Below are 14135 nucleotides of genomic sequence, written 5' to 3' on the forward strand. Positions count from 1 at the left end.
AGCGATAATCAAAACCCACCTCTAATCAAGAACTTGCAAAGTAAAAACATGATCTATGTAAGGTAGCCCTTTTGTTATTTACATTTAAAAAGAGGATTAGTGTTACTGTGCGCTGGCTGAGTCTGTTTCTTTTCTTAGAAATAGTTTCTCCTGCCCTGGAGAAAATCCACTTGCATGGAACAGAAGAGGCTGTGGAGTGCAGGAACTACACTGCAAGCTGGTAGATATGCAGGTATTCCTGGGTCCTGCAGACTATCACCTAAAAACAATAAACAAAATGATTTTCTAAACTGTAGCAATGTAATGTACGTATAGTGTCAAATACATTTTTGTAGTCTTCATCAGCTTTAATTCACATGGAAGTGTTCCTAAAGTCATATGCTGTAATGATATTTCCATTATGAAAACATGATTTTGGACATTTCAAGTTTTTCACTTCGGCAGATAAAAAGAATTGAGCAAAATCAACTCAAAATATTCCCACACGCCAGAACGTCCTCTCTTCCTCGCTGGCTCCATATCTGTCAGTGGAATGATCACCTCGTCGCTATCTGTCACCATCAACACACTCCACGAATCCCGTGGATGATTCACTTCCTTATATCCGTTTGAATCAGGTACCGAAGCAGTTACGTGCGTAACGAAGCTTCGGACGTCACTGGTCACGTGACTTTTGCCAAACGAAGCAAGCCTCGACACAGTGCTTCTGAACCAGTGTGTTGTTTTTTTCGACACACGCTCCGGAGCGTCAGCTTCAAGCGGGCCATCACTACACTCACCTGTTCACAGCACCTGATGTTGATGAGCAGAAAGGTAGGGTGAGCCTGAGGCAAAACTTTCTGTGGACCGCAGCTTGAATGATTTTGATGTATTTTAACTGTAACTTGATGGTTTTTGTATATTTGTGCACTAATTGATACCATAGACTAAGTTGTAATTTGACATTGTAGTTAGTGCAGTTATTGGTAGTGATGGGCAGACGAAGCCTCATGAAGCACTGAAGCTCTTCCTCCAATTGGTTCACCCCAGCACAAAGCTTCTTGAAGCTTCATTTGCTCTAGCAGGACACCTACTGGATGTAAAAATATTAGTTGGCATGAATTTGAAGTGTGTGGCCTTTTGCACACAGCCTGTAAATGTCAACAACAAAAGGAGTGTGTGAAACATGTATATTGTAGTGATGCAGTATACTGTGTATATTTATACTGGCAGTATGGGAAATGATCATTTGGAAATGCTTAAAATGGAAATGATCATTTACTGTGAGGTGAGGTGTGGTTGGGGTGTGGACAGTGGTTGTGCTTTTGTAACGTTGAAGTATGGACAGCTACACACTGCCTGTTCACATTTTATTCTGTAAAAACTAAATTTTCACTGCTTTTATGACCTTTTTCGTGGGGAGAACATAGCTAGGATTTAATGATTTAACAAATCTTTTAAATTCTTTGTCCTCCACAATGCTAAATGGCTGGGAGTCCTCAATCACCATGCTAACCAGGGGCCCGTTCTTCGTACCTCGCTTACTACATCCAAGACCAAATCATCGCGCTAACTTTGAGCTCGCTAATCCGGTTCTCCGAACACACCTGTTGTTGACGATCAGTACAGCTGGATGAAGTAATGTGAGATCACTGGGTGTCGTAAAAGGGGCTACGCATCGATAGTAGAAACATTGATCAGCAACCCTCTGATTGGTCGGCGAAAATGTCGAAGGAGCGCGCTCGGTATTTTTCGGCAGCAGAGCAAGAACTCCTGAGTGAGGGATTTCAGGAGTTTCAGAGTTTAATTAAAACGCAAGGGAACACTGCAAAGGCTGCAAAAGCAAGGAGAGAGGGCTGGCAGGAAGTTGCTGACAAATCAAACTCGTAAGTAATTTAATAATAACAATAATAATAATAATAATAATGGATTTGATTTATATAGCGCTTTTCAAGGCACCCAAAGCACATGACAATGCCACTATTCATTCACTCTCACATTCACACACTGGTGGAGGCAGCTACGGTTGTAGCCACAGCTGCCCTGGGGCAGACTGACAGAAGCCAGGCTGCCATATCGCGCCATCGGCCCCTCTGGCCAACACCAGTAGGCGGTAGGGTAGATTTATCATATCACACTATATTATCCAATATTATATTACATTATATTATATTATAATATGTTATATTATATCCTCTTTCACATTAGAGCCACAACAGGACCCACTAGAACATGGGAACAAGTAAAAGTGAAATATAAGAATATTCTATAGAATGGTAATATTTATCACTTATATTGCTTGTCGTCTCTTGGAATGAGACCCTGAAATAATCTGTTAGTTTGTTCATAACAGCAACCAAGAAAAGGGCAGAGCAAAAAAAGACAGGTGGTGGTCCTGCACCCCCTCGTCAACAAGTTGGTTACGTAAATAATACCCTCACGGGAAAATCGATATCTCTCTATGAGCACACTGTCGCGCTGAGCTAAAGGATCCTGTCTGTCCCGCAATATACGCTGAATTCTGAGGACTCTCCTTATCAATCTTGCACCTTCCACAATGGGTGGCTCGCGTAAACGGACAGGATATGACTGCGACAGGCTTCCCAAATCCACCTTCGCTTTTATAGCCGTGGTCTCTCATCTTGATTACACGAAGTAATTTACAATTACTACTCTGAAATATGAATTACATCTGTAATAATCACATACATGTAATAGAATGTTAATAGTACATTTCCCTTTTTTAGGAAATGACCTGTATGTATCTGTGTGAAATCAATAACAGGATCAGGTGCTGCATTATCTTTAGTTACATTGATGTTATTTATTTATGGTGAAACAGTGGTAAAATATCGCTGTTGCTTTCGTATACATGAAGCGGACATACCTGAGTGGCCGCGATCTAATCCTGTTTACATAAAGTAAACCTGCTCGGGACCTGCTTACGGCTCTGTTGCTATGGCAGCAAGTCCCGGATGAGCTTCGGGGAACCGAACGACCCAAGATCACGTGAAATCGTCAGCAATCAAATCCAGCTAACTTACTTAGCGAGGTACGAAGAACGGGCCCCGGGTCCCTATTTCAGGAAGCCGGTTTAGAAAACTCAGAGTGAAAAACGATACTCAGGGTTGAGTAACCCCGAACTGTCCAACTCGGAATATTCGGTTTCAGAAAGGCTGATAACAAGTAGTTCAGTCAACGCAGAGTTGCTTTAACCCCAAGTTAAACGCGCGCACGAGGATACATAAAGCCCTGATTAGTGGAGCACAGATTAAGCGAGTCACCATGGAGACGGAGGGAAAGAAGGCGCGGTCAATGCATCTTACAGCACTTGAGGCCGAAATTCTGATGGCAGCATATGCCGATAACATGCAAATTTTGCGGAAAAAAAGTAACACAGCCTCAGCTGCAAAAGAAAGTGAGCATGCATGGCAAAACATAGCCGACAGAGTCAATGCGTGAGTGTTAATTTAAACATTGATCGAGGGATTTCCACCCATTCAACACGTTATTTTATTATATTTTATTTTATTTTTTATTTCATACATTTGATTTTGTGAGGTGATGTGAGCGCAGGTGCAACCCAACAGGCCCCAAACGTTCCTGGCAGCAAGTAAAAATGAAATATAAAAATATAGTCCAAACAGGTAAGGTGTAATTGTATTATGAGCCATAGTGCTTGGTCTGTTTGTCCCATGTAAATCAATTGCAGTTAGAGGCTACATTAATTTCCCCTCTGTAAGCACTTATTGAAATTATCTGAGCACATTACAAGTACATATTTGCTTACTCTGTATGCTCAAATGTGACCCGTTACAGCCAACAGAAAAAAAGCGGAGGCCCGAAAAACAGGTGGGGGTCCTCCACCACCACCACTCACAGAGGCTGAGCAGTTGACTTCCACATTTGTGATAATGTTGGCAGCATCACATATGATCTTCACAGTGCAGAGAACACAAATTAGCATCCATTACTATAATGAAATAATTTGTTAGTTTGAAATGCTACAGGGAACTATGTACCTGTACATTAATGCTGTGGAAAGACTTCCTGTTCACATAGTCTCCTTCATTTACTGAAGGAGCAATGATTGGAATGTGAGTGCCATCTGTAAAGCCAATCACGCCTGGGAACCGTGAAAATAAATGTAAAATTTAAGTAGTAGTTCAAATATCACCACATCATGAATTAAGTTTCGTTCATCCTGATACCTGCAATTTTGTGGCATCCCTCTTTGATAAATCTTGTGGGTCTATGACCGGGGAACACCACAGACGAGTACAGGAGACGTTTCAGTGCAACTGTAACATTCCTGACTGCCCGACAGACGGTAGCCTTGGAAACGTGCTCAGCGTCACCAATATTATACAGAAAGCTCCCGTTTGCAAAAAACCGAAGTGCAATACAAATAATATGTACAGAACTGAGAGGATGTCCGCGATGTGTCACATGAGCAATATTAGGCCTGAGGATGTTATTCAAATAAATTATAGATTGTGCTGAAAAACGGTAACGTTCACACAGGAAATCATCAGGAAATGATAAAATGTCCAAACGCTCTCTAATCACTCTCTCCCGGCGGAGAGCTCTGCGGAGAATTTGGGCTTCAACATCTACTGGCTCTTCAAGGAAGGAGCACGCCATGTCTGACACTTCCTACAGTCAGGTTTCTGACAAAGAGGCGGAGAACGTCAGGGTTAGTTGAAGTAAACCTGCTAGGGGGCAGGTTAGCTTCACGGAGTGTGTCGTCATAGTAACTCACTCAGAATTAATCTAAACTCGCTTTGTGAAACCGAAAACCCAGTTTTCGTTAACTCGGGTTATACTTACTCAGAGTTTGCACTAAACCGGCTTCTTGAAACAGGGCCCAGGTCTGTTCTGAAAACTGGCTTTATTTTTTCAAAGTAAGGGAATATCTGTGGTGTGATACCGCGGGCTCATGGGCTAAGGACTTGGATTGACAAGTCAAGCGCAGATGATTGTGTTGTTTCTTATAAAGGCTTGTGTATGTGTGTCTTCCTATGTGTGTCCTTGTGTCAGTGGAACTGAATCAGTGTGTTAGAGAAAGTGCTCCTCTGCTGTGCCGTCATCGTGTGGATGCTTCTTTTAAAGTTGGAACTCATGTTTTTATGATCTGCTTCATTTCATTGAACCTTTATTTCTAACCATGAAGTCCCTTTGAGGTTACAGCCTCCTGGTTAGGTTTAGGCTGTTATTGTGCTTCAGGCTGAAACATGAGGAGTAAGGAGTGGGGCTGGTTAGCCCTCATGACCCTCACCATAACACATACGTCACAGGACAGTGTTTACCACAGAAACTCCATGAAATGATCAATGAGAACTTTAGAAACCCGTCAGTGTGATGCTTCCAGTACAACAGCACCTCTGAGTGTGTGTGTTTGCCTCTCAGACTAACTCCACCCTGACATCAAGAAGATGGAGGAAGAGGATGGAGCAGGATCTGCAGCATCCAGCTGTGTGTCTGTGAGGAGTGACCGGTCCAAAGGAGAACCTCCATCGTTCAGTAATGAACCTGCAGCAACAATGTAAGAGAGCTGCTGACTCATTTATTCAGTGTAAATAATGATTTTTGATGCAATGGAGAAGAAAAATGACAAAAACAGTTTTAAAAATAAGGATTAAAATATTACAAACTATGTTTTTGAGTTTCCTGATGTAGTACAAAAATATATGAACATAACTGTATATAGGGCAGATATTTTACGGTTCTTTTAGGCAGCACCAAAAAACAAAAAGACTATTTTTAAGCTGTCTGAGGTAGTGAGTCAACATGTCACACTGGGTCAAAGGTCAGGGAGTAAAAGTGTGTTTTAAAGGAGGTTTAAAAGCAGCGAGTGAAGGAGCCTGTCGAGGTAAATCGTTCCATAACTGATCAAATTGAGTTGGTGGACCTCTGTGTGAAATCAAGCATCTGGTCCACAGAGAGGATAACCCTCACATGGGCTGTACAACATTATATAGTGAGACAAAAACAGAGATTATCGTAGCCATGGCTCTCTCGCATGGACGTGGCAGTCTTGCTGTCTGCTGCGAATCCTCCCCGTACCTCCGTGACCTCGTCTGGTATCTGCTCCCTCCTCTGTAAGAGACAGTAAAGGAAAACACGTCTCTGCCTAGTCTTGAAAATCTCATCTTATCATCCATTGTTCTTCTAGGGCCTCTTCTTCTTGTGGCCTCAGCTAACTGCTAATATTTAAATGGCTAACAATAACATGTGTGCCAGCCAGGTTAACATTTGTGATGAACTATGATTAATTAACTGATGTTGAAACTGGAGCTTTACTGACCTCTGAAATTCCTCCTAAAGTGTTATTCAGTGTTGTGACAGTCAGCTGCTTCAGCTGCTGCTGGGATGGGCTGTGGCAAAGAGAGCAGAGAAAAACTCTGATTTTCTCTGCTGATGGTTTCTGGTGTTTGGGTCTGTTTTTCTGTATTTATGCAGATAAAGTGTAAACTCAGATGAATTATACCATCAAATTTTAAAGGAAAATATCAGAATGAGCCAGTTGGGATTAGTATCTTGCCCAAGGATATTTGACACGCAGACTGGAGGAGCCTGGGATCGAACCATCAACCGTCCGATCAGTAGGTGACCAGCTCTACCTCCTGAGCTACAGCCACCCTGATTCATCAGATTTGAGGTGTTACCTCCTTTGACAGTATCACAGTATCAGCTTGAAGCACTTGTTGCTGCTGAGTTTGCATCTTTTGCTGTGAAGTACAGCCAGACTTTTGACCGCTTCGCCTTGGGCATTTTTAATCTGTAGCTCTGCTCTAAAAGAACGTACGTACCTGGCCCCGCCTACTATCCTCGGAAACGTAAAATGATTGGCTAGAATCCAAAGTGTATGACATCTCAGGAAAAAAAGCACTGAAATGTGCGCTGCTTTTTGGTCTGGTTACTACCGTTTATGTCAGAACTGGTGCCATAATGGCACCGGATACCGGTACCCATCCCCAGTTAGGAGGCAATGGTAGAGAAGGAAAGACAGGAGAGTGGAGGTGATGTATCTAAATGCATCTGAACAAAGCAGAAGTGCACACCAAACTCAACGGATAGTCAAATGTAGAATCACAGAACAGAACTGCAGGCTGAGTTTGGATGTTTGACTTTGTCTTTCACTCCTCTCTGTGGCTCACACACACAGTGACGTCAGACACATTCACACTCACTGTTTCATCTGCTTTGTGCACAAACTCACTTTCTTCCTTCAATGATCTACATACTACGTGCTGCCCACTGAATACTTTGCAATGTATTTCATCTCGTTCACACACAAAATAGGCACCAGTGAGAGCTCTGGCCTCCTTACATATTGGTGGAGAAACCAAACGCTCAATGCCCTCAGCGGCGGAGGAAAAACCTCCTTTCAGTGGAGAAACCATCCTTAACCCTCCTTGAAAACTGGCGAAGAAACCAGACCTCCTTATGTATGTGTGTGTATATGCATGTGCTTGAATGTGTGTGTGTATTTGTGTTTGGAGGTGCGTTTGTGTGACATCCTGCTCACCAAAAGGGTAATAAAAGCAGGAAGCTTATTAACCAAGAAAACAGAACCTTCAGATAGGATGTCCCCATAATAAAATGTGAACTATGATTCACATTGGGGATGTCCCCCACCAGCAGACTGGTTGCGGAGGAAACAAAGGAATGTCTTTGATCCTGCTGCTTGAACTAAGACTTACAAATTTAAGTAACAATGACAACATTTAACAGTTTGACTCCAACAGCTGCCAGCTGGAATTGAAATGTAATTTAAATGAAGGATTGAAGGTTACTGGGTTTTTTGAATGTAGAGATCACATGAACGTATATGAATTGTATGATATGTCTCTTCTATTGTTCTATTATCGTACTCTGTTGTTGATTGTGATTGGTTTTATTTCTTTCTTCAGTGGTTGTAGTGTTTTAATATTTAGTCATTTTTTCCATTATTGTAATTGTGTATAAAGTTTAATTTGAATGAAAGTTACACTCAAATGCTTTCAGTGTTGCTGTGTTGAGTGTTTGCATGTTTAATGTTTGTATGGAAGACACAGAAAGACATGTGACTAAAGAAATCTGTGCTAGAGGGACATTTCAAAAAAATAGTAGAAAACAAAACCGATGATGAATTCTTTAGAGAATTTTCTAGAAATCTTTTTCTTTCTAAACAGAATTCAGAATATTGATGTTTGAGCTGGAAGCTGTTTCTACAGGATCCTGATGGACACTCAAAGGTTTTAGAAAATGTTCTCATCATTTGTTTACAGCACAATATCAACGTATGTAAATCAAAACAACAAAAATGCACAAGTGGTGTGTGAGACTACAAATTCTAGAATCAGAACTGCTGATTTCATTACTCTTAACTTTTAAAGGCAGATTTTGTATCTGAGAGCAGGGACACTTGCTGTGTTCAGTGTGACTGTAAATTCAGGCTACCCTTGATTTAGTAGTTCGATGTTTTTAAACTGTTTCATTTATAAGGCTCATTAAAAGCCATTTTTAGAATTATTTTTGTGGTCAAAAAAGGAGGAGAAACAAACGGAGGGTGTGTTGTTCAGGAAGTACAGACTGTAGCTCAGCAGGTAGAATTACTAACTGGAAGGTTGGAGGTTTGATCCCTGGCTGCTCCAGTCTGCCCGCCACGGTATCCTTGGGCAAGATATGGAACCCCGACTTGCTCTCCGATGCATCCATCATAGTGGCATTGTTAGAAAAAGAAGTGCTTGTGTGAATGAAGCACGCTGTATAAAATGCTTTGACTGCTCATATAGAAAAGCAGCTTATAAGCAGAGGTGGGACCAAGTCATTGTTTTGCAAGTCTCAAGTAAGTCTCAAGTCTTTATCCTCAAGTCTCAAGTCAAGTCTCAAGTAATGTCAGGCAAGTCAGAGTCGAGTCTCAAGTCACTGGTGTAAAAGTCCGAGTCAAGTCACAAGTCTGAAACTTTGAATTTCAAGTCCTTTCGAGTCTTTAAAAAAAAACAAACGAAAAAATAATGTTGCAGTTATGCTAAATGTAAATATTAGACCATGTAATTTTTTAATCTGTGTTTTTCTCAACACATGACAAAATAGTGAACTTAGAAAATATACACAAATTGTGAAATTGCACCTCTTTAAAATGCAGCTCAATTAAACCTAGCTCCAAGAATAATTTTCACCGACAGTTCTGAGATAAGCTGCATGTTATTCTTGGATGCGGTTGTAGGACCGGCTTTAAAATCGCATGACAAAAATATCATACACATTAAAAAAAACTGTATCACCAACGTAGCCTGGACAACATTTGCTAGTTAGATGAAGTCAGCTATCTCATCTTAGCATATTTATATGCATATTTATAATCATACGGTTCTTGGAGTGAGTGCACACACTCATGAAGTTTAGTAACTTCAGGTCACTGCTACAAGCCCAGGTACAGTTTACCGACGGATGGGTGCAGGACCTTGAAATGCACCGTGTAGAACGAAAGACCATCGTACGTATCATAAGTTTACCAGTCTCACAAATCGTCCTCATAAATACACATTCCTTAACCGTTTATTAATAGGACCTTTGAGCTCAACGGTAATCAATTAGTAGTGGAAATAATTTCTGGTAGCGTTACAGAAATGTAGCAGTGACAATAATACTGTATGCTGTAATCGTACTGGACAATTAGTGATACAAAAAACCTGTTTTATCCTGTGAATAAAAGTATATGTTTTTGTCAATGTACCATAATAACAGAGGCGAAACGCAATATTGTGTCAGGACAATTCACTATTTATGCACAATAAATAAAGGAGCATAGCGCGACAATTTCTGTTCAGCGCCAGACTTGCTTGTAACCTATATCACCAATTATGTTATGAAAATGACTCATTAACTACAACAGCAGACTGACCTTTGTGTAAATGCTTGGAGCAGACTAACCTGTGAGCTGGAGTGTTCTGGGACCTTATATTTTATCTTTGAATGGCTGCAATCCAGGCCATCCGTCGCGTCTTTGTTACTTCGGAAACATGGCTCGAACAATTTCTCTTCAACAACGTAATCCGATAACAACCGATCTCTTTACCCGTCGGCTTCCCGTGGCTGTCATGCGACCGGCTATTGCAGTTAATAATACAACAGCTTCTTGACATTTTTGTGTTTCTTTTTATCGCTGTATAACTGATTTTAATTGAAAGCCTGCGTGCGCTAGTACCTCTTGCCACGAGTTCCCAGAATCCTTTGCGGTTCTACCCGTGAATGACGTCACATTTTCAATCTCTATATAATATGCATGTTAAATTTTATATTTGGGGTAAAATATCAAGTCTTTTCAAGTAAACCGGTTCAAGTCCAATTCAAGTCCCAGGTCATTGGTGTAAAAGTCCAAGTCAAGTCACAAGTCTTAGAACATTTTTTCAAGTCAAGTCTAAAGTCATAAAATTAATGACTCGAGTCTGACTCGAGTCCAAGTCATGTGACTCGAGTCCACACCTCTGCTTATAAGAATTGGTTCATTTTCCAGATAATTCCACTATTAAGACAACAGACATTTGGGAGGCTTTCTCTGAGAGTAACACTGAAAGTCTTGCTGCTCCTCCACAAAATGAACTCTTCAGTTTAGATTTGATTAAAGACACAGCTCAGCTAAACACAACTCAAACTAATCTACACTATTTTTCTTTATTACGCAGCATTTTTTATAACTATTTCCAGATGTTTCTAAAGATGAAAACAGAATTAAACTCCAGCCTGATCCGTTTCTGAGGTTCCTGACTCTGAACGTCCCTCAAACGCCTCTCTGATCGTCTCCTTCCGTTGCTTTTACTTTGGCTTTCGTGAATGTTGTGGCGCAGTTGATCGTCTCCATGTTAAGGTAATGTTAGCAGTCGGTACTATTTTCCTGGCTAACATCAGCTGTGTGCAGCTTAGTTTCAGCATAAATCTGCTTCGTTTCATGTGAGATCAGAGTCTGGGAATGAGACAGAAACAGTTAGTTGATGATCAGCAGCTCAGAGTCGATGTTACTGTGGATCCACTGACTGATGACTGTAGGCAGCTTCTCCTGCCTCCATCAGTCTGTTATGGAAGCTCGTTTCCGCCACAAAAAAGGATCCATTCTCGAAATTTCGACTTGTAACTCGAAATTTTGAGAAAAGTAGCTCGAAATTTCGAGTTAGTTCTGCCAATCAGTAATCTACGTAGAATGCGCACTCAAAACCGGATCGCAACAAATCTGCACTTTCGAGAGTACGTTTGCTGATATTAACGCCATGTGATTCAGCTAATAACAGAAGGATTTCATCATCTCTGAAGCCACACGGAAAATTATCTGCAATTTGTGCATTTATGACTGGCTGTAATTCTGGTATCTTTAGCTGTAGCATTTGTAGCTGAGGGCTTCAGCTTCCGGGTAACAAGGAAATTACGTCATTCACGTAAATTACTGATTAACAGTTAGTTTTCTCAAAATTCCAAGTTAATAATCAAATCAAATCCATTTATTTTTACAGCACTTTTCACAGGATAAAACCACAAAGTGCTTCACAGTAATATAAAACAGAAATACATAAAATAATCAAACACACAGCACAAATCTAATTAAAAGCTAATCTAAATAAATGAGTCTTAAGCTGCTTTTTAAAAGAATAAATACAGTCAAGTCAAAGTAAAGATGGAGGGAGAGCACTCCACAGCCTGGGGGCCACCGCTCTAAACATCAGTCTCCTCTGGTCTTAAAACGAGTTCGTGGGACTACCAACAGCCTTTGATGAGAAGATCTCAGGCTGCGAGAGGGAGCGTGGGGCTCTAAAAGATCAGAAATGTAAGCAGGGGCATCACAAGTCAAAGCTTTAAAAGTCAGTACCAAGATTTTAAAATGAATTCTGAAGTGTACTGGAAGCCAGTGTAATGAACGTAACACTGGTGTAACGTGCTCTCTTTTTGGTGTCTTAGTTAAAAGCCTTGCAGCAGCATTCTGGACTAACTGAAGAGGCTCAAGATTCCTTTTGCTCAAACACAGAAAAAGGCTGTTACAATAATCTAAGCGAGAAGAAATTAAAGCATGAATAACCATTTCTAACTCAGATTTAGACAGCAAAGTTCGCAGTTTGGAGATGTTTCTTAGCTGAAAAAGGCAGCTCCTAATTAACTGTGAGCGTGTTGTTGTAGGGACATGGCAGAACCAAAGATCACACCGAGGTACCTGAGGCTCAGCTGAACAGATGAGCCAAGAGAACCAAGATGCTGTTTGATTAGAGATATCTGGTTGTCGGGGGCAATAATTAATGTTTCTGACTTCTCAGAGTTCAACTGTAAGTAGTTGTCACCAAGCCTCTGTTCAATGGAAGCTAAACATTTAATTAAAGAGGACAGTTTATGGACTTCCATCGGCTTAAAAGAGCAATAGAGCTGAATATCATCAGCATAGAAGTGATAAGACACCTCAGGGTACTGCCTAATTATAAGTCCTAGAGGTAACATGCACAAAAGAAATAGAATAGGACCCAGAACTGAACCCTGCGGTACCCCACATGTCAGATCTTTAGAATGTGACATAAACCGATTCGCAAAAACACTAAAAGATATGTTGGAGAGGTGTGACTGAAACTACTTCAAAGCCAGACCAGACACACAGACTACGTCACGGAGCCTGTTAATCAGGATGGTCAATGGTGTCAAAGGCAGACCAGCAAAACCATGACTGAGGATGCTCCGGAGTCAGCTGACATCATAATGTCACTAGAGACTTTAAGTAATGCGGTTTCTGTTGAGTGACTTTTACGGAAACCTGACTGAAATTTGTCATAAATTTCATGTTTTTCTAAAAAAGTGGTAAGCTGATCTGCAACTACTTTTTCCAGAATTTTGATAATAATGGAAGCTTAGAGATAGGCCTATAATTCTTAAGCTGAGTTGGATCCAAACTGCTCTTTTTTTAATATCTGCTCAACCACAGCATGCTTACAGAACGTAGGGACCACACCTGTTAAAAGAGAGGCATTGCATATCTCTACAATAGAGCGGCCAATGGCAGAGAGAGCATTTTTAAACAGCCCAGCAGGTAGAATGTCATTTGCACAAGTGGTAATTTTCATTTTATCCAGCAGGAGTGAAAGGTCATGTATGGTCATTGGGTTAAACACTGACAGTAAATGAGGGGGAGGTGGCCCAGAGACACAAACAGATGGTATTGAAGAGCCAATGCTCATACAGACATTATTAACTTTATCCAGAAAGAAATTCAGAAACTCATCACTCTCAGATATGGAGGTCACTGGTACTGGGTGGACCACGGGGGAAACAATAGAGTTTATGGAGTCAAACAGTACCTTGGAATTTCTCTTGCTTGATGATATTAACTGAGAAAAATATCCTGATCTGGCTGTTTTTATGGTTTCATGTAAGGAAACCCAAAGTTCCCTAAGGTGGAGCCTGTGAACTTCGAGTTTGGTTGATTTCCAAAGGTGTTCTACTTTCCTACAGATTCTTTTGACCTTCCTTATGTCATCATTTATCCATGGATAAGCTCTATTTGAGGCAGCAATCACAGATTTCATAGGTGACACTGAATTTAAAATCTCCAAGCAGTGATTATTAAAACACTGTGTAGCAACATCAGCATCAGTACAGCCATTGATCGCATGAGGGTCCAACAAATTAGAAAACTTCAAAGCAACATCCTGATTTATGAACCGCTTATGGAACATGAGATTAGAAGGTGGTGCGTACAGAGGGAAGACTAAAAGTAACACAGGAATGGTCACTCACTTGTACGTCTTTAACACAGACATTAGTTATGTCTAAGCCAAGAGAAAACACAAGGTCCAAGGTGTGGCCTTTAACATGGGTGGGTCCAGAGACATGCTGAATGAAACTAAAAGAGTCTGTAATGGATAAAAAGTCAGAGGCCATGCTACAGCTAAAATCATCCACGTGGAGGTTGAAATCCCCAATCATTAAGACTTTCTCCAGTTTAATAATGGAAGATAAAAAGTCCGTAAAATCTTTAATGAAAACACCAGCGAGGCCGGGAGGGCGGTAAATTAAAACACAATAAAATATATCTGAAGAACCAACCTTAAGAAGTTGTGACTCAAAGGAAGGGAAAAACTCAGAGTCCATAGTCCTGCAAGTGAAATTGTTTCGGTGAACAGCGACCAGACCACCACCACGAC

General features: G+C 40.9%; 1 protein-coding gene across 14 annotated transcripts in view; it reads left to right on the forward strand.

The window, feature by feature from the left end:
• The window catches only part of LOC146575262 (NACHT, LRR and PYD domains-containing protein 12-like), a 121306-nt gene that overhangs the window by 80956 nt on the left and 26215 nt on the right, over window positions 1-14135 (forward strand). For 10 of the 14 annotated variants that reach the window (XM_085269905.1, XM_085269908.1, XM_085269907.1 and 7 more), the window contains one exon: window positions 5389-5524. In XM_085269905.1, the coding sequence (XP_085126031.1) occupies window positions 5415-5524 (110 nt within the window). In that variant the 5' untranslated portion in view covers window positions 5389-5414. Of the gene's footprint in view, window positions 1-138; window positions 814-846; window positions 1866-5388; window positions 5525-14135 lie in introns of those variants that run through there. The other 4 variants (XM_085269897.1, XM_085269899.1, XM_085269896.1 and 1 more) reach the window with 3 other exon arrangements.

Source organism: Mchenga conophoros, linkage group LG4, assembly GCF_057382185.1.
Source record: "Mchenga conophoros isolate Kocher_MC1m ecotype Shallow Benthic linkage group LG4, M_conophoros_male_GT1.1, whole genome shotgun sequence".
Lineage (NCBI taxonomy): Eukaryota > Metazoa > Chordata > Actinopteri > Cichliformes > Cichlidae > Mchenga > Mchenga conophoros.